The 22,933-nt window shown below is 35.5% G+C and overlaps 2 protein-coding genes across 4 annotated transcripts; one reads left to right on the plus strand and one right to left on the minus strand.

The window, feature by feature from the left end:
- Positions 1–53: 53 nt before the first annotated feature.
- Positions 54–9,969, minus strand: LOC117616718 (membralin-like protein At1g60995). 3 transcript variants are annotated; one of them, XM_034346112.1, is made up of 16 exons: positions 9,813–9,969; positions 8,713–9,056; positions 8,267–8,329; positions 7,726–7,808; positions 7,373–7,634; positions 6,897–6,978; positions 5,883–5,944; positions 5,629–5,723; positions 5,333–5,412; positions 4,676–4,759; positions 2,887–3,003; positions 2,463–2,548; positions 2,274–2,380; positions 1,731–1,822; positions 1,570–1,646; positions 54–846 (listed from the first exon to the last, which is right to left on the minus strand). In XM_034346112.1, exons 2-16 carry the CDS (start codon positions 8,863–8,865, stop codon positions 370–372), a joined length of 1,920 nt encoding a protein of 639 aa, XP_034202003.1. In that variant the 5' UTR covers positions 8,866–9,056; positions 9,813–9,969; the 3' UTR covers positions 54–369. The 3 variants fall into 3 exon arrangements, with proteins under 3 accessions (XP_034202003.1, XP_034202004.1, XP_034202005.1); XM_034346113.1 differs by lacking the exon at positions 4,676–4,759 and having other exon boundaries at positions 9,813–9,945; XM_034346114.1 differs by lacking the exons at positions 8,713–9,056; positions 9,813–9,969 and having other exon boundaries at positions 7,731–7,808.
- Positions 9,970–11,878: 1,909 nt separating this feature from the next.
- On the plus strand, positions 11,879–22,768 carry LOC117616719 (non-lysosomal glucosylceramidase). The gene is made up of 18 exons (XM_034346115.1): positions 11,879–12,545; positions 13,398–13,508; positions 13,658–13,714; positions 13,852–13,928; positions 14,018–14,117; positions 15,622–15,695; positions 16,213–16,313; positions 16,416–16,519; positions 16,688–16,741; positions 16,826–16,881; positions 16,967–17,005; positions 18,311–18,452; positions 18,696–18,880; positions 19,138–19,205; positions 19,371–19,443; positions 19,948–20,009; positions 20,155–21,334; positions 22,274–22,768. The coding sequence occupies exons 1-18, from the start codon at positions 12,465–12,467 to the stop codon at positions 22,533–22,535; spliced, it is 2,826 nt and encodes a 941-aa protein (XP_034202006.1). The 5' UTR covers positions 11,879–12,464; the 3' UTR covers positions 22,536–22,768.
- Positions 22,769–22,933: the final 165 nt, after the last annotated feature.

Genomic DNA, 22,933 nt, shown 5'->3' on the forward strand with positions numbered 1-22,933 from the left:
ATTCGAAACCTTTAAACTTTTGCCACTTCTACACAAATTAGGCAATTACTTGCTACATGAATCTGGACCCTGGAAAGATTTAAGGGAAAAAAAAAATTGGAGGTTCAGTTGCAAGAGAAGTGATCATCATTCCCAAAGCAACCCACACATGTTCTGCAAATGAGAATCTAGACATGAAAAAATTGGATATCTCCGAACCCAATATTTCTTTTCTTTTGTTTTCTTAGATAAACTAAAAGTTTGTGACAAGATATATCTGCATATATGATTTCTATACAGACGTGTATATCCAGCATAACCTATACTATTTCACATACATGAACAGCTGAAGGAAGGTAAACTAACATCCCCTCCGGCCTTCCAGTAGTACTATCTTTGTATATCCTGATTTTCTTGCCTAGGGGGTTCAGCATAAACTTGTCTTTGGTCTCTCACATCTCTGAACATAGAAAGAAAAGAGTTGAGGCCTTCAGACGAAGCCCCTCCTAAGATCCATAACAAAAGTGAACTGAATGGATTCATAGCGCCGGGGTTAGGACCATTCTCTGCTTCACTCAGGTCAGCTTGGCCTGGAACCTGAGGGTTTCCCACCCGGTCTGGGTTGTCATTACCTGACTGTTCTTGCAGCCCAGGAACTTCTGCTCCATTTGATGGCACTGCTGGATTGGGTTCAGATCTCAGCCCAGGTCCAGAGGCCAAGTCAGAATTAACCAGGCCAGGATTTCTTGTGTTCAATCTTGTGATATGTAAAGTTGAGGCAAGGAATGTTGATGAAGTAATGTGGAAATCTGGGTGTTGCTGGAGCTGTGATCGTCGATTTTGGATAAACCTTTGTAGAGTTGGCACCTGTACCAAGAACATAACTATTCAAACATCGATTCATTAAGGTAATTACAGATTACTGCAATAACAAAAAGACCACACTCGAACACGCCATAAATCATCTTATTCCATATCTGTAGCATCTCCTATGGTCTCTTACCAAACTAGGAAAATACACAAAGGCTAGTAGTTTCAACGGTAAAAGTTTGATGAAAGCGGTACAGCATACAACATCAAGCAGTGAACGACTTCCCATAATAAAATAGACAGGGTTTCTCCCAGCTTCAAGATGAAGGACATCTTTTTCTTTCCGAAAATTTCTTTCCAATAACTAATTTCTCTATCTATGGCGTTTTTTTATGGCTTTCAGATAAGCTTTTATTGCCAAATTTTAGTTTACATAATGAAATCTTCTGGTTTTTTTTATTATCAATGAATAAAAAGAATGTAAACATAGGTATTTAGACCTTTTTACCCTTTTTTCTTTGTGTAAATCTGTTTCAACATGTTCTTATAGTGGGAAACACGTTCACAAGATATAATTACTTACTGCCTAAAACAACCAATAAAGAAAAGAACACAAATCTGAACATCTTCCACTGGTGTAAAATTGAAAGCCAAGTGAAACTACCACTGTTTTATCATAAGCAACCAAACTTTGCAAAAGAAAAGGTGCCATTAAAAATAATATAATCATCTATACAATAAACCAGGCCCAAAAGGGAAAAAACTACACAGCGGGGTTACCTCAAAACGGTTCCAGAAGTATAGAATGAGATGCTGCATAAACGCTGCAGCTGTAGAAAGAGCCAAATAAGAAAAACCTGCAACAGTTTGAAGGTAGGTTTTCAGAAACAAATATAAAAAAACGTTTCCATCTACCAGTAAAGTAAGAAGCAGTGACGTACCATAAGCATAGGAAAAGAAATAGATGTGGAAAACCAGAAAGTAGAGCAAAAAGAAGCGGGGAAAGAACTTCATCGATATGGGTGTGCGGACACTGCAAGAAAGACAAGCAAATGAAAAGAGCATGACACAAACTAGAAATGTGGCAAAATAGGGTACACCTAATGCAGGGAAAATTTGCCTCTCATTGTTATACCAGGTGCCAAGATCTATGAATTGAGCCATAATCCTTTGCTAAGAGCATATCTTAAGCCAATTAATCAGCCACTCAAAATATCAAAGCCCGTGATCCAGGCACCCTACCGCAGAGATGACTGGACTAGCTCCACATCACTTTACCACTGACTGTCAATTAGCACCCAACCCCAGCCTCAAAACTATATCCATTTTAAGCCTGGAGCTACATAAACCCTATGCCCAAACCAGATTCTAAACAGAGTGAATGACTTTTTACATGAAAAGTAGCCATTATGAAAGAGTGTGTACACCGGCACCCAATCATTTGCCACATATTTAAAATGAAAGAGGGAGAGAGAAAGAGAAACCTGATTAGCGTAAATAGTTCACTCAACCAGACAAGTATTAGGACCATAAAAGCCAATAGCTGATCGTCATAAAACTCAAACAGAAAAAATAAAATCCCGATCATAATCTGCAGAACCAAAAAGGGTTTTGGCATGAAAAATTCAGTATATATATTGTATTGATGGTGAACCAAAAAGATGTGTTCTTACCGGCACAAAGACAAGTGATTCAATTACATGCACAAAAATCAACTGGAATGTCGGAAGCTGATGACGAGCATGATGTTGAAGCTGCACTGCAATAATTTGACAAAAGTAAGCACCCAAATATAGAGGGGGGGATAAGGAGGAAGCATGACACACGGGGAAACCCAAATATGCTGCCACCTCACTTCATTCATACCAAATGATACTCATCAAACCAGGCAAACAAAATGGATAATGTTTTGGGTACCAAACTCTAAATTTCATAGTTCCACAAGGATGAATGCTATTTCTCAAGTTAAAATAATAAAAAATAGTTAAGAGTTCACATACATCATTTCATTGGCTAAAGGACTCAAGAACACATTAATGGAGGCATGTACAGAGACAGAGCTACTTTATCCAGAATACATGATAAAATAACACAAACCTGTGAACTTCAGCATGCGAGTCTGTGTTTCTCTCAATGTGAATGACACAGACATGGTGGTTGTAAAGAACACAAAGAGTGACATCATAAGCACACCACACTTTGTCACAAGGTAGTCTGCATGGAAACCAAATTAAACCAGAATTTTTCTGAGCATTATGCACATAAATTGCAAGGGTAAAATAAGTCTTTAAGACCCTTTGTTCATAAATAATTAAAATAAGTCTTAATCCATAAAACATGTTATTCTTTACAGCACACATGTCATTATTTTAGATACCCAAATTGAACATTTTTTGTAACACTGAAAGCATCACAATTTAAAATACCATAACACACATTCCACATGTCCGCCTTTTACAAAATTTGTCTTTTCAGAAAGCATAAGTCGATATCTAAAGTCCTAAAACCCAACCACCCAATCAATTATGAAAAAGAAAATAATGTGACTGTTATACAGCTGCATTAACCAAACCACCCAAAGTCCTAAAACCCCGTCGCCACACAGCAAATCTATGCCGTCTCATTTCCATTTTCCACAAAGTCCAAACCCTTTTCGCAACTCTCCTATGACTCGCAAACCTAACCCCAACCAATGAATCTCTCAGTCATTATTCCAGAAGATATTTACAGACTTATTCTCCATTATGTCAGACTCACAAGTACATTAAACTACAAGCAATTTAGTTACAGATAGATGAATATACACATCGAGTACTGATGTACCAACTAGCTCTTGGTCTAGTGGTACTTTTCTTCCCAAAATTGGAAGACGTAAAAAGTTCAATTCCCCCTCCCTGATTGATAAATAAAATAAAATAAAATCAAGTATTGTTGCAATGTTCCCATAGGCGCAAACAGTAAAATAAGTAGGCTTGTGTAGTATATTAATGGAACCTGCTTGTTATGTACTCTTCCTTTATATATTTGGGGAACAGATGCATTTTATTTATTTATGAAAGAACAGATGCATTTTTTTACACAAGTTTATATTCATCATGTATTTTGTTTTGTAGACAAATGACCTCACCAACTGCTTTTCAAAAATGAAAATTTCACAAAAAAGGGACATGTAGAAGGAAATATGTGGCAACTTTATGATTGTTTGTGAAAAGGGAACGGCATGTTAGTAATACTGTTGTTTTTTGGGTATTAAACCACAATGTTCTATTTTTCTATTTTGACTGCATTTAAACGTTTGGGAGTCATACTTTCTTTAACTAATACAATTTGATTTCCAGGGACCAAGTTCTCAATTTCATTTAATTTATCAATGAAAAGTCAAAATTCTACAGTGTTAGTTGACCCAAGACTGGTCCAAGATGAAAATCTATGTAGAGCATCTCAAGAAAAAAATTATTAATTTATAAGTTCATTTACAAATGGCTCCTTAGGTATTCATGGCCTGGGCCAAAAGTTAAAAGTTGATTTAACACAGCCAACGCGAGAATCTTTGAGGAAAGGGCAGAGGGGAAGTGATAGAATGCTAGAACCTTGAAGCAATTATCTTCCACAGCAGTGGTTGATCAATTATCATCAACCAGTGGAAAAGATAAATAAATAAATAAACAATAACGCCAGAAATTAGCCTGTTTGCTTAATACTCTAACCATGCAACTTTTCATCTTAAAGTTATTGGTAGACATATATGGGGGGGGCCTCCCCATGCTTCTACCTCAATATCAAGTTTACCAGTGAGATGCGTAATGAAATTGCACAAGTAGATATTGAAACCACATTGCACGAGAGGCAGCACATGAATGGAAATCGAAGGCATAAGTCAACAAACCTCCAAACCTTGCAGGACCTTTTGGGGGTTCTTGTGCATAACTAAGATTAAAGAACTCCTTTGTCTGAAAATTATAAAGATAACCTGGAATGGGTGGCATAACAAGCTTAGCCACAACAGGATAATTAATAAAAATCAAACTATGAAAGTAAACCATGAGCTAAACCAAACTCAAAATAACAGATTCTGAACAATCAAAGTTAGAATGAAACAGATAAGTTTAGAATGGACTTTGTTGGAATTAGCCCAATCATGCCCTGGCAAAGCATGAGTCTTTAATCATCCCTTAATTGCACGTGTCCGTGATTTGACATGGGCCCATGTGGGGGCTTTACTTTTTTTCATGTTGTTTATTTTTGCTTAGTCAAACTTGGACATTAACTATTAAGGTTAACAATAATTGGGTTGTTTTGTTTCAAGAATTGAGTAATGAAGACAAAACACACAATATCAAATCAGCAACATCAAAAACCAATTATTTTATTTATTTCAAGGATAAAAATAATAATTATTATTATAAACCAACAGTTTTAAGAGAGTTGGTTTAAGCAACAGTCAATTTCATTTGGTTGTTGCACAGGGGTCCTTTTTCATTAATGCGACATTAGGAATACAAGATATAGGGAAAAATAAAGGGGCAAAAAACTGGTAATTTACCTTGTCCAGGAGAACTCAATAAACTATTGATTAAAATAGTATCATATCCAACAAATCTGTTAATAAGCAGTTGCTGCCACCTGGTAATTTCACGTAAATACACAACAATTAGAACACTGCTAGTATACAAATCCCATATGCACATTAACTACTCAAAACTATGAATCCAAATAAGCCATGATATTTCTTGCATAAATAATGTCCTTTCATAATAAAAACAAATACTGAAAAAAAAAAAAAATTGCATCATGAGTATTAACTGTAGATTAGTAATTTTCAGGAGATATTATTGGTACCTGTTCCCAAAACAAGAATGTCGAGCTGATATGCTAATGTTTACAGAACGAATATTATGCTGAGCCCTTGCACTTTCAGGTAATAAGAAATAACCCTGCAAACAAAATTTTGATAAATAAATTACCAAAATAATACAAAACAAGCTCCAAAACCATGGCACTATTATTCATCACAAGCTTTTGCAGCCAAAACCTGTGCAGTCTGACTCAGAGAAAGCTCAGGAGATAGTGGAAGTACCACGTTCAGAAATTACCTTTTCCATAGTGTATAAATAAGTTGGTTCAAAAGTTTTGCTTCTGTTCTCAAGCCACTGCACTGAGACACATTCAAAACAAATTGTCAATAACAGTTGCATTCAGTTCTCACAAGTTCAAGAAAGGCTGTTGAAAAACTGATTATACTGAACAAAAGATCCAGTACAATCCTAACTGCAGAATTTTGATAACGTATGTTCCCAGTAACTTGGTTACAATGGATATAAAGTAACAATAACTAGAAACATCTGTTCGGCTATCGTGTTCCTTTTTTTCTTTTTCTTTTTGGGATAGAAAAAAATAAGCTCATAGAAAAGCATATAGAAATACAACAAGAGATGAATATCGTTGTAATCATTTCATAAAGAGTTTTTTTTTTTTTTTCATTAAAAACCTTTTTCAAATTTTATTTCCATAACCTATATTTTTAACCCGAGAAGGGTAACTATGTTGTTCACTATTTAGCTTTAGGACTTCGTGCTTTTACATAAATATGCACATAAGAAATTTTCAGGACATCTATAAGATATAATAAGATTTGGTACCATGGCAACTAGAAGCTCCTCCAAAGGTTTGACTTTCAATATCAAAAACAACATCCTCAATATAGTACAACAATTACATGCTCATGGGTCATAATATCCAGAGAACTCGCTATCAATGATTATTTTCTGCCTTTTCTTTGTATCCAATTAAGCATTTGCAAACAAGTAATTGAAACAACATTAGAATAAATTATTTCATATCAGGAAATGTCATTAAAATTCAATCCAACAAAAGCAAAGAGAATTTTTTTTTTTCTTGCTATTGACAAAGAGGCCAAATAAAAGGAGGGAAAAAAAAAAAAAAAGTGGAAAAATGTTATGTGCTCCTTTAAACACCAAACAATAAATTCAGTTTCACTATCTTACCTTTTTTTTTCCCGGATTAAAAAAGTAATTAAAAAAATGACATGTTGCTTTGAAAACCAAAATGATGATAAGCAAAGAATAATTAAAAGGATAGTCAGCAACCTGCATACAAGTTAACCCTGTCCAAACGAAGTATGCGCAACCACTTGGGAATATCAAGATCTAAATGTATACCTGCAATGCTCTGCAATCAAAATTAAAAATCAGCAAAGAGAAATTTAAACTACAATACAAGAAATAAAATAATGTTCACGGTAAGCATGTAATTATAATCCATTTACAAGTGTGAAATTGGTCAAATCCAAGAGAGAGAGAGAGAGAGAGAGAGAGAGAGAAGCTGATTTGAAATCCTTCAAACGCCAAGGAATAAAGGGGGCAGTAAAACCAAGGCAGATATAGCCTTTTTTCCTTTTATTGAAAAGAAAGAGACATGCACATGACATTTTCAACAATGATGACTTTCGAAATGGACCAGATGAAATGCAGGTAAATGGACCTTGAAACACAACTTATTGCATATCCAGGAGCAATGTCAGCAGTTATTTCAATATTAAAGGATGCCAATGAAATTTGCTCACCCACAAATTTCCGATGATATGTGTTCCATGTTTCCGAAACACTGACAAGAGGCGGGGACGCATTTGCCATATTTTGATAAAGTTAATAAGTGCTGCTTTAACTGTCTCTTTCACAGATAAAAGAAAATTACTACGGGCCTCCTTGATTTCATTTTTGCTAACTGCATCATCAACTGTTGGCACAGTGTTGGGGCTATTGGTAGAGCTATCTGCCGGATGATCCAGAACTTCAGAATCAGACTTCAATGCCAATTTCCCCCTCCTAGCACCAGAACCAATTTAATTCAACCAAAATTTTGCAGCATAAGATGTCAATCCATCTCCATCTATGTTAACAAAATTCTAATTTATACATTACAAATTTTGTGTCTGGGACATCATCTATCACGTTGGTGAACTCTGACTCATTCTGCGACCACAATCCTGCACTGGTTATCTAAGTGAAAGGGATAAAGTCAGCATTTTAGACATGACCAGGCCAAGATAACAAACAAACTCAAGTTGCCTGTAATGTACAAACCAAATCCAGGAAAGAAAACAGACTTTTAAAGCTAAAAAAGAAATTAAAAATCGAGTACATCTGAATTTTCGAAAGAAAAAAAAAAACAACTTTGGCTATAAAATTTGAACACAAATCCACCAATGAAACTATAAGTTAAGCGTTTGCACCATATTCAAAAACAGTATTATTATGTTTACAACCAGATAAATCAAGGACTCCAGAAAATGCAGCCGCTTTTTAAAAGAATATGCAAGCTTACCATTTGTTGTTATTAACCTATAAACTTTAATCAAAAGCATCATAATGATCTTCTACCAGATTTGTGAGACAACACAAAAATGAATAAATGAAAAAGTAATCAAAAAGCTCAAGAAATAGAAGACATGATATACCTTAATTTGAATAATTTGTGCTTCTGTTGTTTCAACCCCAGAAAGCTCACTTGAACAGCCAGGCTTCCAGTGCAATGGAATCAAAGTTAATCAAGGGATCGCAAGATATCAAGGAAGGTAAAAAAATCAACGACGAAAAATACAAAGCATGCATGTGTGTGGAGCACACTGAAAACATTATCTAACAATATCAAAAGAAACCAATTATCTAAGCATTTCCATGAAATTTAAAATTATGATAACTGGGAAAAGGGGAAAGCATAAATAGTCAATAATTGCATATATGTCCTCCACAAGTAAAAGCATCAAAATAGGTATTTGGTGGGAGATAGTTTACATGGAATTGATTCACAAAATACAAGTTTTATCCACGCTCAAGTCCCTCTGTGACATGCTATAAAAAAAACACGAAAAATCATAAATTGATAAGAAAGTGGAAGAAAAACCTGTTGAACGTAATTGGCATGCATAACAACGAGAATACAGAACAACGTAATGGCTATGAAGAGGTATATGTACTCCAAAGCAGCTCTGACTTTAGGAGTAAGGATCTGCGAGAACCGCTCTTGTACTCGTATGAAGGTCTGCTCCGGATCCATGTCCTTTTCTTTTCTATCCCTTTCTTTTTTGTTTTAATATTTTCCACTATTTCATAGCCAATGCTGGAAGCAGGATTGAAAATGGGCTGGGCTGAGCTTACATACCAAGTTTTTTCCTAAGTGAAAAAGATTTATCGAAACTTTGGCAGAGCTTCCACTACTTCTTTAGAATTTCCCAATTTCTGCAAATCCTGTTAAAATCATACAAATTAACTAAATAAAATGATCCTAAACAAAATCGACAATACGATTGAATTTCATTGATAAAACAGCTGCATATATACTATTATCAGGGCCTTTGAATATAAAAACATAATCAAACTAGCTGTGAGTTTTGCCGAGAATTGATTGGATCTTTCATGGTGTTTTTCCATTAGTGCTTTTCTTATTAGTTCGATCATTTATTGTTTAATCTTCAGGTGTGTCAGGTGGAAGCTCAAATGAACATTTAGAACAAATGAAGGGTAAAATGGTCAGTTCAGCAAAACTTGTAAGTGAACTTGATTATAAGTATACATGGAATGCTCAAATCAAAACTGTTTATCTATAGGCCATATGCATAGTTAAGTTGGGGTTAACGTTTTTATATTCAAAGGCCCTGTAAATTTTGTTTGGTTTCTCTTAAAAATCTGATCTTTAAACGCATTATGATCCCCCATTTGAGCTTTAATTTGACTGAGATAGTATGAGAGAAATTGAGCAATTAAAGGAGGATATGATTCTCACAATAATGAATAATCACAATCTAGAAATTAGGATATGACACTTAGAACAACCACAGCACCCTCAATTAAACGAAATCCCCAAAAATCATACTATCACAGCCACAATTTCAGCAAAATATCATAAAAATTAAAGCACTAATTTCAACAAAATCCCCAATATTCACAATCCAGCCCTATTTAAGCCCCGGAACCTATATTGAATGTCGGACTAAAGAAAAGCACCTGGTGGAGTGGTGTTGGTTCTTGGAATTAGGACAAGTGAACCAGAACAAAGTGAAACAACGGAGGAGGAACTTGGCTGAGCAGAAGAGATGGAAGTCTGAAGTTCCTTTTCTTTCAACGTGGCCTCTGCTTGCTTGCTGAGCTAAAAGTCTAAAGACATTTGGGGAGGCCTTCTGTTAGGGCTTGGGCCTATGATGGGTTTGGGCTTGTAACCAAGAGTTGAACAGCTCCTTACTTTGAGTTTGAGTTTGAGTTTGAGTTTGAGTTTGAGAGTTGAGTGAGTCAACGGCTAGTGGTCGGGCAAAGCGCGCGCGGTGGGAACTTTGTTTAGTCGGTTGGGTCCATTTTGGATGGCCATGGAAGTGAGTGGTTAATAATTCAATGGATTATTATGCAAAGCAAAATCCAAAACACACATGTGACAATTATTTACTATAATAATCAAATACAGTCAATCATATGTCTGCCTGATTATTTATTGGCTTGGATTTATTTATAATCCTACCGCCCCACCGCCCCACCGCCATTATTATTTTTCCTTGTACCGCCTTGCCGTTTGGCCCCTCTAATTAATAATTATAAAATGAAATCCTCCCTATCCCTATCCATTAAACTCCGGTCCCAAAAGCATCTTTGAATTATGAGTTAAAATTAGGGCTACAAACAACAACACTATTTTAATGGACAAATGGATGCACAAGCAGGCGATCACCTCGTGGTGTCGTAACAAGTAGACACCAAGGCCCACGCCGTTAATGAAAACAAACACATAAAATTTTACTATTGTTGTTTTTTTTATACGAGCAATATTCTATTTTAATATAATCTAAATTATGAGGAGGGGGATTCAAACTTATATACAAAGTATAAGCGCATTCGTTCTAATTTATTTGACTAAGTCCATATCTACTATTCCTATTATTTTAGGTGTAATATAATTATAATAGTATAAAATATGATCACTAATTTTTTTTTTTAAGAAAATACTTGTTTGGATGTAGAAATTCTTATTTTTCTGTCAATTAACATGTATGAATAATTTTTTTAAATACTTTAAATAAGTTTGGTTTATAAATGAGAAATGTCCTTCCTTTCAAGGAGGCAAGAAATGTATAATGAGTAATGACTTTGTTGCACTAGACTTTTTAATAGTTTGTTACATCCTCTAGAAGCTTAGTGGAAAATAGATGGTTCTACATTGACTAAAATGCCAATATGTATGTAATGTGATATGCCCATTGACCAGACCGTATATCAATGGCTGGCACACCCTCCATGACTCTTTTACCGTCCTATCTTTCTTCTCTTCTTGTGCGTGTGCTTTTGCTAAGACATACCGACACAGTCCACCTTGTATCACTCCGCTTGTCAAGAAAATTTATTATTGTATTTCATTTTCATTTTCACTTTTACATAATTATAGAATATAAATTTGTAGTATTCTTTAATATGCAAATTTTTAGTATTAATCAAAACAAACTATAGAGTTTAGTAATGATGTACAAATGCAATATCTGGTTATTTTGTTGGGAAATCTAAACGAACTGAACTATATTGAGAGATTCTTTTTTTTAAATATACAAGTGATATTGGGAAACGAAGAATTCAAATGTACTTATTGAATTTTAAACTTTAATACAACATATATGTGTATATATATATTACGAATAGTTTATAGTGGGCATCTTCCCTCATTTAATGGTGGACAATGATCGGATTTTGAAGCATAATATGAGGAGTGGCACAGATTGTAAGTTGTACGCACAAAGAGTGACGACGCAACAGCAAACAGGAAGAGCCACCTCCTCCTCTCCCTCCCTCCCTCCCCCAAACCAACAACAAACAAATAAACAAAGGCTTATGCTTTTCTCTCACTTTCACTCTCACTGTTCTTGCTTTGTTATCATTTTCTCTCATTTTCGGGTTAGAATTAGAAGCTACGAAAGCAAGCAAAGCTTCTGACTTTTCACTCACGCGCTCTTCTTCCTTTCTTTATCTTTTAATTATAAAAAACCCAAATTTATTAAAATTTGTTAAATACCCCAAATAACAAAACAGAAGTCATAAACAGCAGGGCAGGAGAGAGAGAGAGAGAGAGGGAGAGGGAGAGTAAAGCAGAGCTGAAAGAAGCTCCACCTGGCGATCTGAGACACGTAGTTGATTGCAGCAGGCATTTGGAGACTGTTTGAGTTACAGGCGGCCGACTCTCTGCTCGCCACGACAAACTCTCAATCACCTTACATCCTCACACACACAACAAAAGACTCTCAACTCAACAGACCCACCAAGCCACCAATCCATCCAATCCAATCAAATTCAATCAAATCAAATATCAATTTCAAAATCTTTGCTTTTCGAATCCCCAAAGTAATTGGATTCGGTGGAGCTCCAGTTCCGGCTGCTTCTTCTGCCTATTCAAATTTAAGATCTTGGCTGTGAAGAAAGCTCAAAGAAAGCTTCAAAGCTATTTGCTTGCTTGCCCTTTCGTGTACGCTTATATTCGGGCTTTGCCGTTTTCTGGAGGTGGAAGGAAGGTCTCTGGGTCTTCCTTGTAATCGAATTTGGACGGCTTAATTTGGAGATATATTTTAACTCGAAATTCAGATAGTTTGTTTGTTTGTTGGGCTAGTGAATAGCTAAGAATTAGTCGACATGGTCAGTGGGCATTTGTTCCATTGTAGAAAGAATTCATGGCCGCCTGAGGAGTATATCAACAGAAACACTTTGCAGTTGGTATGCTTCTTCTTCTACTTAATTTTCTCTCTATCTTTCTCAAAACATTTGTGTTATTCGTTTGGGCTATGTTTGGTTGCTGAGAAAATGTAAGAGATGGGAGGAAAAGTAAAGAACTGACAGTTCTGATCAAGTCTAGAATTTGATCAACAAAGCCTGAGGGCATAGCTATACGCTTGTTCTCACTATTGAAGCCCAAAATAAAATTGAAGTGTCTTTTAATTGTCTGGTCTTCATATGCATTTTGTTTACTTCTCAAAGGTGTTCGAACAATTTAATTGGAGTGGTGGAGGGGAGTTCCAATTAACTTGAACCAGTGGAGAAGAATCGCAATTAAAATATTGATTTATTGAACGTAGTTTCATCAAATAGTTTGTCTTGCATGATTGACTGATTAAAATCTGTGCCAAGTTTAAACTCAAAACTCTGCAATTTATCAAATGTTAATTCTACACATGCTTCATTGAAGGACTTCTCATGCTTAATTTGAAGTCTTTTTTACATTTTTTTGGTTGTTGTGTACAATGTGGGAACATATCATGCCTGGAATCTCAAGCCGTATCGTAATGCAACATTTGTGTCTGCTACCACTGTTAGATTTTGGGTTATTAGTTGTCAATTTATTGTTTCTAATGAATGAACTTTTAATAAAAAATAAATAAAACAATTCTCTTGTTCTCTGTGAATTTTGTTGAGCATCTTTCTTACTGTGTAGTGTGTATTAGCAAGCAAACTGATTCTGAGCTATTATATTTTGTGTTTTTTGTGCCTTTTTGATAGGTGGTTAGCCTGTCAGGTTAACTTTACTCTGTACTCAATCTGATTAATTTTTCTTTTCATTCTTTTCTATAGTTTGATTTTGATAGTGCGGCCCCACCAGAACATGCCTGGAGGAGGAAGTTAAACAGCAATGCTAATCTTCTCAGAGAATTTAGTGTTACATTTAGGGAAGCGATAAAGATGGTTAGTGATTTGTTTTCTTTAATGTTGTCCACTAATAAATTCATCCTGTACATTATGATGTTTGGAGCTTTTTCAGTTTTTACCAATTTTCTAGCATCCGCTTCATTGGTTAAATTTTTTTAACTAGTGTGAAAATTTTGAATTTCTAGGTTAGGTTAGGTATACGCTTGTGGTCATATATCAGGGAAGAGGCTTCTCATGGAAGGGTAAAATCTCTCAACCTTCTAGATGTATATGCCATTTTGCCCTTCTTTACAACTGGTATTTCTATGAGTTATACCTGTCCAACAATTGGGTGAAGATTCCTCCTTACAAAGGATGTTAAAATTCTTGTGTCATGCAGAAAGCACCTATTGATCCTTTTACACGAGAAAGTTGCAAGCCATCTGCAGCTCAGGGGGTTCCACTTGGAGGGATGGGGTATGTTATGAATCAATAGGTTGACTCAACTCTTTGAACTGTTTATCTCTGTTAATGTGATACCAGACATTTATCTGAATGTATTACAGAAGTGGCAGCATATCTAGAGGTTTTAGAGGCGAGTTCAGGCAATGGCAAATAATTCCTGGTATATGTGAAGGTTCTCCTGTCATGGCCAATCAATTCTCTGTAAAGTTCTACCCTTTATCCTATTTAATTGTATTGTAGTTTGTTGTTGTTCTTTTGCTTCTTTGGAACGCGTGTTACTCATGCGTTGATATTATCTGTTTCTTTTAAGTGTTTCTACTGTATTTTTATTGGTACACAACCATGTCAATTATGCATCCAAAAAAATGTTATCTAATTCCTTTTCTTAATTATATGTTCCGTAATACCCATACGATAACAGGTGCTAAGTACCTTCTGTGTTTGGATGTCAAATCAGGATAACCTGAGAGTCCTAGGAAACTCTTCCATATAAGTAACAAATAGTTTTAACTATTCTTATGTCATAAGCCTGGAGCAGGCTGTCAAGAATTGTTTCGACAGCAGTTCAAAGTTGATCTTCCTTAAAAGTTATTGTTCTATATGCTGTTTTGCTTTCTAATTACGTTGACACTAAATTCGGGTGTCTTTGATAACTCAATTCAACACTGAGAATGGAAAGTTTCAACAGATGATTAATTGTGTTTGGTAACTTTTTAAATTTTTTTTCTCAATGCATCTGATAATGGTATAGCATTAAAGATTTCAGTGTGTTTGATGAAAAATTTAAGCACCGGGTATGAAAAATTTACTAAAATGTTAAGCAATCTGTGTCGCGCTGAATGCTGAATAGGAAAACATGTAATCCTTTATCATCATTGTTTCCTTCATAAGCAACTAAATGGTCACATATAGTGATATACATTACTGTGATCATTTCTGCCATTGATATGGATTTGCCACTGCCATACCATTGCTAATGCCTTTAACATGTGCACTGACATTGTGTCTATGTCACCATACAATTGCCGCCAGCTCCAGCAGTGCTGTTGGTATTGCCAGTCAAACCATCAGAGTTTTGTTTTATGCCTGTAGTTTACTTTGTATGTTGTAGTGTAGAATCATGGTAGAAAGACTGCAATATTACTATATGGCTAGAAAGAGGACATCTTTGTAATATGTTCAAAAGGCAATGGTCAAGGATTTATGCGGCAAAGCTTCAAATAATCAATCTATTTACTTCAGTTGTTTACCTGCAGATGGTTGTTACTTAATGTAGTTTCATACAGATATTTGATAAGGTGGTCTTGGTTAGGTGTGAGAGATGGTGTCATGAAATTCATTGCCCAATATTTACCTAGCAAATTAGTAGTTTAAAAAATGATTTTTTTTTTTTTCCGGGAGGGAGGGGTTGAAAATTATGAAGGGATATGTATATAAGGGCTTGATGGCATCTTAAAACTTTAGAATCTTGGGATTGTTGTCTAAATGCTTACAGTCCAGCTTGGCTGCTCTTAGTACCTCAGGCTGTTACTGACACTGTATTCAGCTCAGAAATGTTAATGTTGTTTGCTTTTGTACAATATATATGCGAAGTGAATATCAATATTTTATTAGTTATCTCTAGAGAAGAAGAAAATTGTTTTGCCCTATTGTCTTCAAATCATGATTTAACTCTGACAATTTGATTCATTTTGTGATGTTGCAGATTTTTATATCTAGGGATGGTGGGAATAAAAATTATGCATCAGTCTTGGCCCCTGGTCAACATGAAGGGTTAGGGTAAGAGGATAATTTTATGTTTAGAAACCATTTCTGAAAAACCATCATATGATAATACCTTATAGAATTCTACATGCTTCTTTACAATCTTTGACTGCAAGTCAAGACCAAGCTTTGGGTCCATATGTCATATTGAGAGTCTCTGTCTTCCTTTTTAGCATAAAAGGAAGTCTTAGAGGTCTCTCTAAATTGGCAAGTGAATGCTACATTGGCAGATGTTCCTTGGTTAACCTGGCCCCTATGGAATTTGGTGGTATGCTTTGACACTTAGGCAGGAAATTGGCAACTCGTGCTATTAACATTATGTGGAGATCAAAAAGATACTTAGCTCTTATAACCATTTGGCAGACTTTCAACTTAGAGGGATTAACCACTCCACAAATAGGATTTGCAACTTATGTACAGAAATAGGGAAAGATGTACCAGTAAACCTTTAAGATTTCACACAAAAATCCTGATTATTGGGAGTGCTAAATTTACCTTTAGTAGTTCAATATCCTAATTATTTCTTTTACAGGAAAGTTGGTGATCAGGGTATATCATCATGGGGCTGGAACCTGGGTGGCCAGCATTCCACATACCATGCTTTATTTCCGAGGGCATGGACCGTATACGATGGTACTATTCTTTCTTCGTTCCTCTTTTTTATTGCTCATGTATGACTTCCCCATTGCACTGCTGTTTTAATTCACATGTTTTTTTGTAATATATTTATTTTAGGTGAACCTGACCCAGAATTGAAAATTTCGTGTCGGCAAATTTCACCATTCATTCCTCATAATTACAGAGAAAGCAGTCTTCCTACAGCTGTTTTTGTCTACACGGTATGCTCATTCAACCGGATGCCATACACATTTAAATGAAAAATATCTTTAGTTCCATAACCTCTTTGATGTATTTGACAAGCTGCAAATCTAAAAATCCTAGCTCAAGATTTTCAATATGATTTTCTTTTATTTCGTTTGTTTCTAAGACTCTTGTTTCTGATATAGTTGGTGAACACTGGAAAAGAAAGAGCGAAAGTCAGCCTTCTATTTACATGGGTGGTAAGATTATATTTCTTCTGGAGTTGTTTCCAAGCGATTCAAAGATTGTTGGATATGTAGTAACTATTGCTTTTCCTGTTGTAGAATTCAATTGGAGGAATCTCACACTTGTCAGGAGATCATGTGAATGAACCATTTATGTGAGTAAATTTGGTGTTTGCTGTATGTTATTACGGAACCATACATATTTCAAATATATTCTGACTTACTTCTCTCATTTGATAGAGGCGAAGATGGAGTCTCTGGTGTACTTCTACATCACAAGCAAGTCAACAAACCTTATTACACTTTTGTGATGGTTGGTTTGCAGATTGTTCTGCCCATACAGTGTTTTAATAGGTCAAAGTGAAGACCATGTGTTTAGACAACTCCCTGCCCGTCTGTTGAGGCATATAAGCCCCAAAACAAAGTGAAAGAAAGTGGACCATGAGACAAAATAAAATGCTTCGGCATCAACTTACCACCTTAAAATCCATTCTTAAAAAATCACGAAATGAATCAAAGAGTAAAACAAAAGTATGACAGCTATCATAGAAGCATTTCAGCTATCGTCGTTTGATGCTAAAGTAAAATATGGTTGCTTATATATTGCAATCTTAAGATTAAATATTAATATCGTTTAGACATTCAACCATTGTTTACGATATTGGCTGATTGGTTTTAATTTTGACTGGCATGATTATTCATATACTTTTCATTAAGCATTTTGGTTTAATCTGAATTGGGTTTTCATTACATATGCCAGTATGTTAATCATAGGTGTGGTAAAAAAATTTTTAAAAAAAAAAAGCATATTTGTAATCTACATATATAGGATTTCATAAAATAGCTGTGTTCTTGTTTTGGTAATACTGGAAGCCTACTGTAATTTGGGAATACCATTTGAACTATAGTCTACTGCATAACTGATATTGTTAAATCATTCACGGTACAAGAATACCTCTTATAAATAATAAAATCTCTATTTGTGTCATGTTTTATTAGATCAAGTTAATGATGGATTCTCAAACAAATTCGTTAATTTTCTATGTAGTTTGAACCATAAACAAACTTGCAATGAGATTCAATTTCACTTCTTCTCTATTATTACTCCTATTTTAATTATCATTCATTTGTAAAGTGTTGGCAAATTAATACAAAATTGTATATGATGAAAAAAAATTGAAATTGTACCTCAACAAATAATTGCCAAATTATTTATACTTTGGAATCTTATTCATGCGTTATTATTTGTTGCTATGAAATTTTTTGTTAGTTAAATGGTATAGTATGTTATGCGCTTTCTTCTTTATTTGTTGGTGAAACATGTCATGCAACTGCATGTGTTAACAGTGGAATGTCTGCTGGTGAGCACCTTATTCAATGCCTATGCTTGTTTTTGTTCCATATAGCAATTTTTAAAAATTCTGCTTTATTTTTTCCCTTGAAATCTTAGTAACCTGAACAACCAACACAATTTGAGTTATCACGTTGCATGATTCTTGCAAGTTCTTCTTGAGTTCTTTCTGTCAGTCACTATTCCCTAACAGTAGATTTTAATTGTTTCTATGAACTATGCATATGTTGCAGGACTGCAAAAGGGAATCCTCCTGTTACTTTTGCGGTAGCTGCATGCGAAACTCAAAACGTGAGTGTGACTGTTTTGCCATGTTTTGGGTTATCTGAAGGAAGTAGCCCTACCGCTAAAGAAATGTGGGATAAAATGGTGCAGGTATTATTTTCAGTGCTTTGGTGTTCTACTGTTATGTATAATGTGTGTTTTTGGTTGCTTAATGTTATGTCTCATCTTGCTCTGGCATTTAACTGAAATTCAATTGCTTGTCCTAACTTGAACATGTCAATTTGGTGATTTTGTTGCTTAAATTTAAATTTTAATATTACTTCTAGTTAGATTTTGTTATGCATACTAGACAATTTTTTATTTATTTAAAAACTTGTGCATTTATCTATCAAGGATGGACAATTTGATCGGGAGAATTTCAATTCTGGGCCATGCATGTCTTCATCACCTGGAGAGACACTCTGTGCTGCAGTTTCAGCTTCTGCTTGGGTGGAACCTCATGGGAAATGCACTATTGCATTTGGTCTATCATGGTCATCTCCAAAAGTAAAATTTTTGAAGGGAAGCTCGTACCATAGGTAAGTTTCTTGCAAATCTTCTTTTTCCCCTTGTTCCTTTTTGCATGTAATTGGAAAATTATTTTTTCCCCTTGTTCCCTTGTGCATGTAATGGGACTTTTGGGATGCTCTGTTTCATTACTTGTACTATAGCTATTAGTATCCAGAGGAGCACACTGTTTTACAAATGAATGCGTACGAGAGTTGTAATCTGGACAGCTAATAAAAAGAATGGTAATGTGGTTGTTTGGTTGTTCATGTTTATAATTTTGTTTCAGGAGGTACACAAAATTCTATGGAACATCTGAAAGGGCAGCTCAGGACTTGGTGCATCATGCGTTAACAAGTATGTATCTTTTGTTTTTCAATTGAGACCTCTTTGAGCAACATTTAACCGAGACACTAATCTGTTGAAGTTTCCTAGATTTTACTTTTTGGCATTTGTTTCAAATTTAACAATGGTAGTTGGTGTTTTTTTTTTGGATGCTGATTAATCTTGAAATTTGGACAGATTACAAGCGATGGGAAGAAGATATTGAAAAGTGGCAAAACCCTATCCTCAAGGATGAAAAATTACCAGAATGGTAATTCTTAGTTCAAGCAGTATTTATCTTTTGTTTTTCTTAGTTAAATCGTAATGTTCTATCAAACAACAAATTTTTTTCTTATGGTTTTGGGTGTACACCCAACTAACAGTCCACAACGGTCTCCACTGAAAGCTGTTTCGAGCTTGCTCAAGTTTGACCCAAAAAAAAAAAAAAAAAAAACTTGCCAGTGATTGGTCCCTTATATTGCAGTTAATTTTTAAGAGATTGTCTTGTCAGATACCCTTATGGAAACCTGTCAAAAGCATGTAAATACTCTCTGCAAGTGTTGTGATTAAAGCATCATAAATCCATAACCAGGTCCATTGCAAATGGAAAGACCCACAACAATGAAATCATCAAGTGAACTTTGTTAAGTTACTTTGCAATGCTTACTTGTCACTGATTGATTATGGGAACTTTTAGATATCTAGGACATAACTGAGCTATTACTCGTTGATGGTTTCTGTACTTAATACTTAATGCTGTGTACAATGTTTGCAGGTACAAGTTCACATTGTTCAATGAGCTCTACTTTCTGGTGGCTGGAGGAACAGTTTGGATTGGTATTCATCTATACTGATTTTCTTGATATTTCACATTTTGACCTAGCTTTAAGAATGATGTTGTGTGGGCACTAGCACTAGCCCTAACATGTACTTTTAATTGCTTATTACCTTCCCTTATAATAGCTAATGATTTTTCTTGCAGATTCTCCCTTACCAGTAACAAACATTAATGAAAATCAACGTCAATTAACAAATGTTGAATATACAGACGTCAAGGTTACTGAAGCTGAAGTCAACAATAAACAAGGCACAGTTGTCGAGCATACTGCAACTGGTCATCATAGGAGTGTAAAGTTGGATCCACAAAATGACAACGAAGATGTTGGGAGGTTCCTTTATTTGGAAGGAGTGGAATATATCATGTGGAACACATATGACGTGCACTTCTATGCTTCATTTGCCCTTCTTGAGCTGTTTCCCAAAATCGAACTCAATATTCAAAGGGACTTTGCAAAAGCTGTCTTATCTGAAGATGGAAGAAAAGTAAAGTTTCTGGCAGAAGGCAATTGGGGAATTCGTAAGGTTAGAGGAGCTGTCCCTCATGATCTGGGAACACATGATCCGTGGAACGAAATGAATGCATACAATATTCATGATACTAGTAAGTGGAAGGATTTGAACCCAAAGTTTGTACTTCAGGTGTATAGAGACTTTTCTGCAACAGGGGATATGGCATTTGGAGTTGATGTCTGGCCTGCTGTTCGTGCTGCAATGGAGTACATGGAACAATTTGACAGGGACAATGATGGTCTCATTGAAAATGATGGTTTCCCTGATCAGACCTACGATGCTTGGACAGTTCATGGGGTTAGTGCTTACTGTGGCTGCTTGTGGCTTGCTGCACTTCAAGCTGCAGCTGCGATGGCCTTTCAACTAGGTGACAAAGCTTTTGCTGAATGGTGTAAAACTAAATATTTAAAGGCAAAACCAGCGTTTGAGGAAAAATTGTGGAATGGCTCTTATTTTAATTACGATAGCGGATCAAGTAGTAACAGTAAATCTATACAGGCAGATCAACTGGCTGGGCAGTGGTATACTGCATCCTCAGGTTTACCTTCCCTTTTTGATGATTTTAAAATCCAAAGTGCTCTGCAGAAGATCTATGATTTCAATGTCATGAAAGTTAAAGGAGGCAGGATGGGTGCCGTAAATGGAATGCATCCCAGTGGAAAGGTGGATGAGTCCTGCATGCAGTCTCGTGAAATATGGACTGGTGTCACCTATGGAGTGGCTGCTACAATGATCCTGGCTGGAAAGGAGAAAGAGGCATTCACTACTGCTGAAGGTATTTTTATTGCCGGCTGGTCTGAGGAGGGCTATGGGTAAGTACAACACACACTACAATTATTTTTCAGTACAGTATAGTTGATGTATTATCGCTCTTAATTTTTTTTTTAATAAAAAAACCTATTCATGTCATGTTTTAGATGTGAAAATGATGGACTTTAAAAAAAATAATCCTAGTATTTATTTATTTATTTATTTCAAGTTGAATATTTCCCTTTGGTCAACATATTTGTCCAATAAGGCAGATATCAATTCTTCTAAGAGCATAAGATACTAGGAAAGGGCTGGTCGATGAATGCAATAGTTCACGACGTTCTTTAATGAAGTTGTTTATGAATTTGATTCAAATGCATTCTGGATAGTTTTCTGAGGTTAAACTTAGAAGCTGGGTAATGTGTTCGAGCAGTATATACCAGATTAAGATTATGGATGTATGCAGTAATCACTTCTAGGAAGTTATGCATTAATTAAATGCAAGGTCGGATAAAGATATATGGTTTATGGTATTCAATTGCCAAGCTTTGATGTTCAACTGCTGTTGTATTTGTGGTTTACAGAATAAGCTTTGATGTTCAACTGCTGTTGTATTTGTGGTTTACAGAATATGTGACCCTCAAATTTAAGAACCTCTTGTAACTTCTATAATGCCGGAAAGGAGCTTTTTTTTCCATATCAATATAAGGGTTGAGAGTTTTATCTCCTATTTCCCCACTTACACTTGCTTCCCCTTAATGAAGATAGTAGTATGGACCTGCGCTCGCTTCTCTTTAAACCTTAACAATAGGGTCTAAAATATTTGGCTAGTCTTAAGTTTCTCACATCAGTACTTGTGCATTTCTCCAGATCACCATTTTAGCATCATGTAACTTTTGTGGCGGGGAAATAATATCTTGAATTCTTTATCATATTGTGAACACAAAAATCTTATTTATTTTGGCATGACAAATATAACTCTCATCTTCTGCTGCATATAGATACGGGTTCCAGACTCCTGAGGGATGGACGATGGACGGCCACTTCAGATCTCTAATATATATGAGGCCGCTCTCTATTTGGGCCATGCAATGGGCGTTAAATCTGCCCAAGGCAATTCTTGAGGCTCCTACTATTAATATAATGGATAGAATACTTTTGTCATCTTTCAGTTCCAGATCCTCTCAAAATGAATCAGGTGTGAGAAAGATAGCAACCAAGGCAAAGTGCTTTGGGAATTCTGTGTTCAACTGTGCATGCTGATTGTAACTTGTAACATTGACTGTATTGTATAGAAGTGTCTAGCGAATCTTTGCTTCGTGGAACCCTCTCGCTGTGAATTAATATATGCTGGGAGAGGTTTGGGGAAGCCTTGGCGAAATAGCCAAATAGGTAATAAAAGATTGAGTTGTATTTCATTTACATGATATGTACATCAGTTTTCCTTTGTCATTGAAATATTTTGTTGTGACTAATCAAAAGCGAAAGTACGGCAAGTGATTTCCTTGTATTGGTATCTGAATTCTGAGATCTAGACTGGAATGCAATGCTGAAATCGTTTCATGTTCTTGAGGCACCATATGATTGAGTGACTCGAAAGTGGTCCTCAAGCCTCTTATTATCCTTTTGTTTTGGACGATAACTGTCTTTGACTCTTTATT

The sequence above is a fragment of the Prunus dulcis genome, chromosome 1, assembly GCF_902201215.1.
Source record: "Prunus dulcis chromosome 1, ALMONDv2, whole genome shotgun sequence".
Taxonomy (NCBI): Eukaryota; Viridiplantae; Streptophyta; class Magnoliopsida; order Rosales; family Rosaceae; genus Prunus; species Prunus dulcis.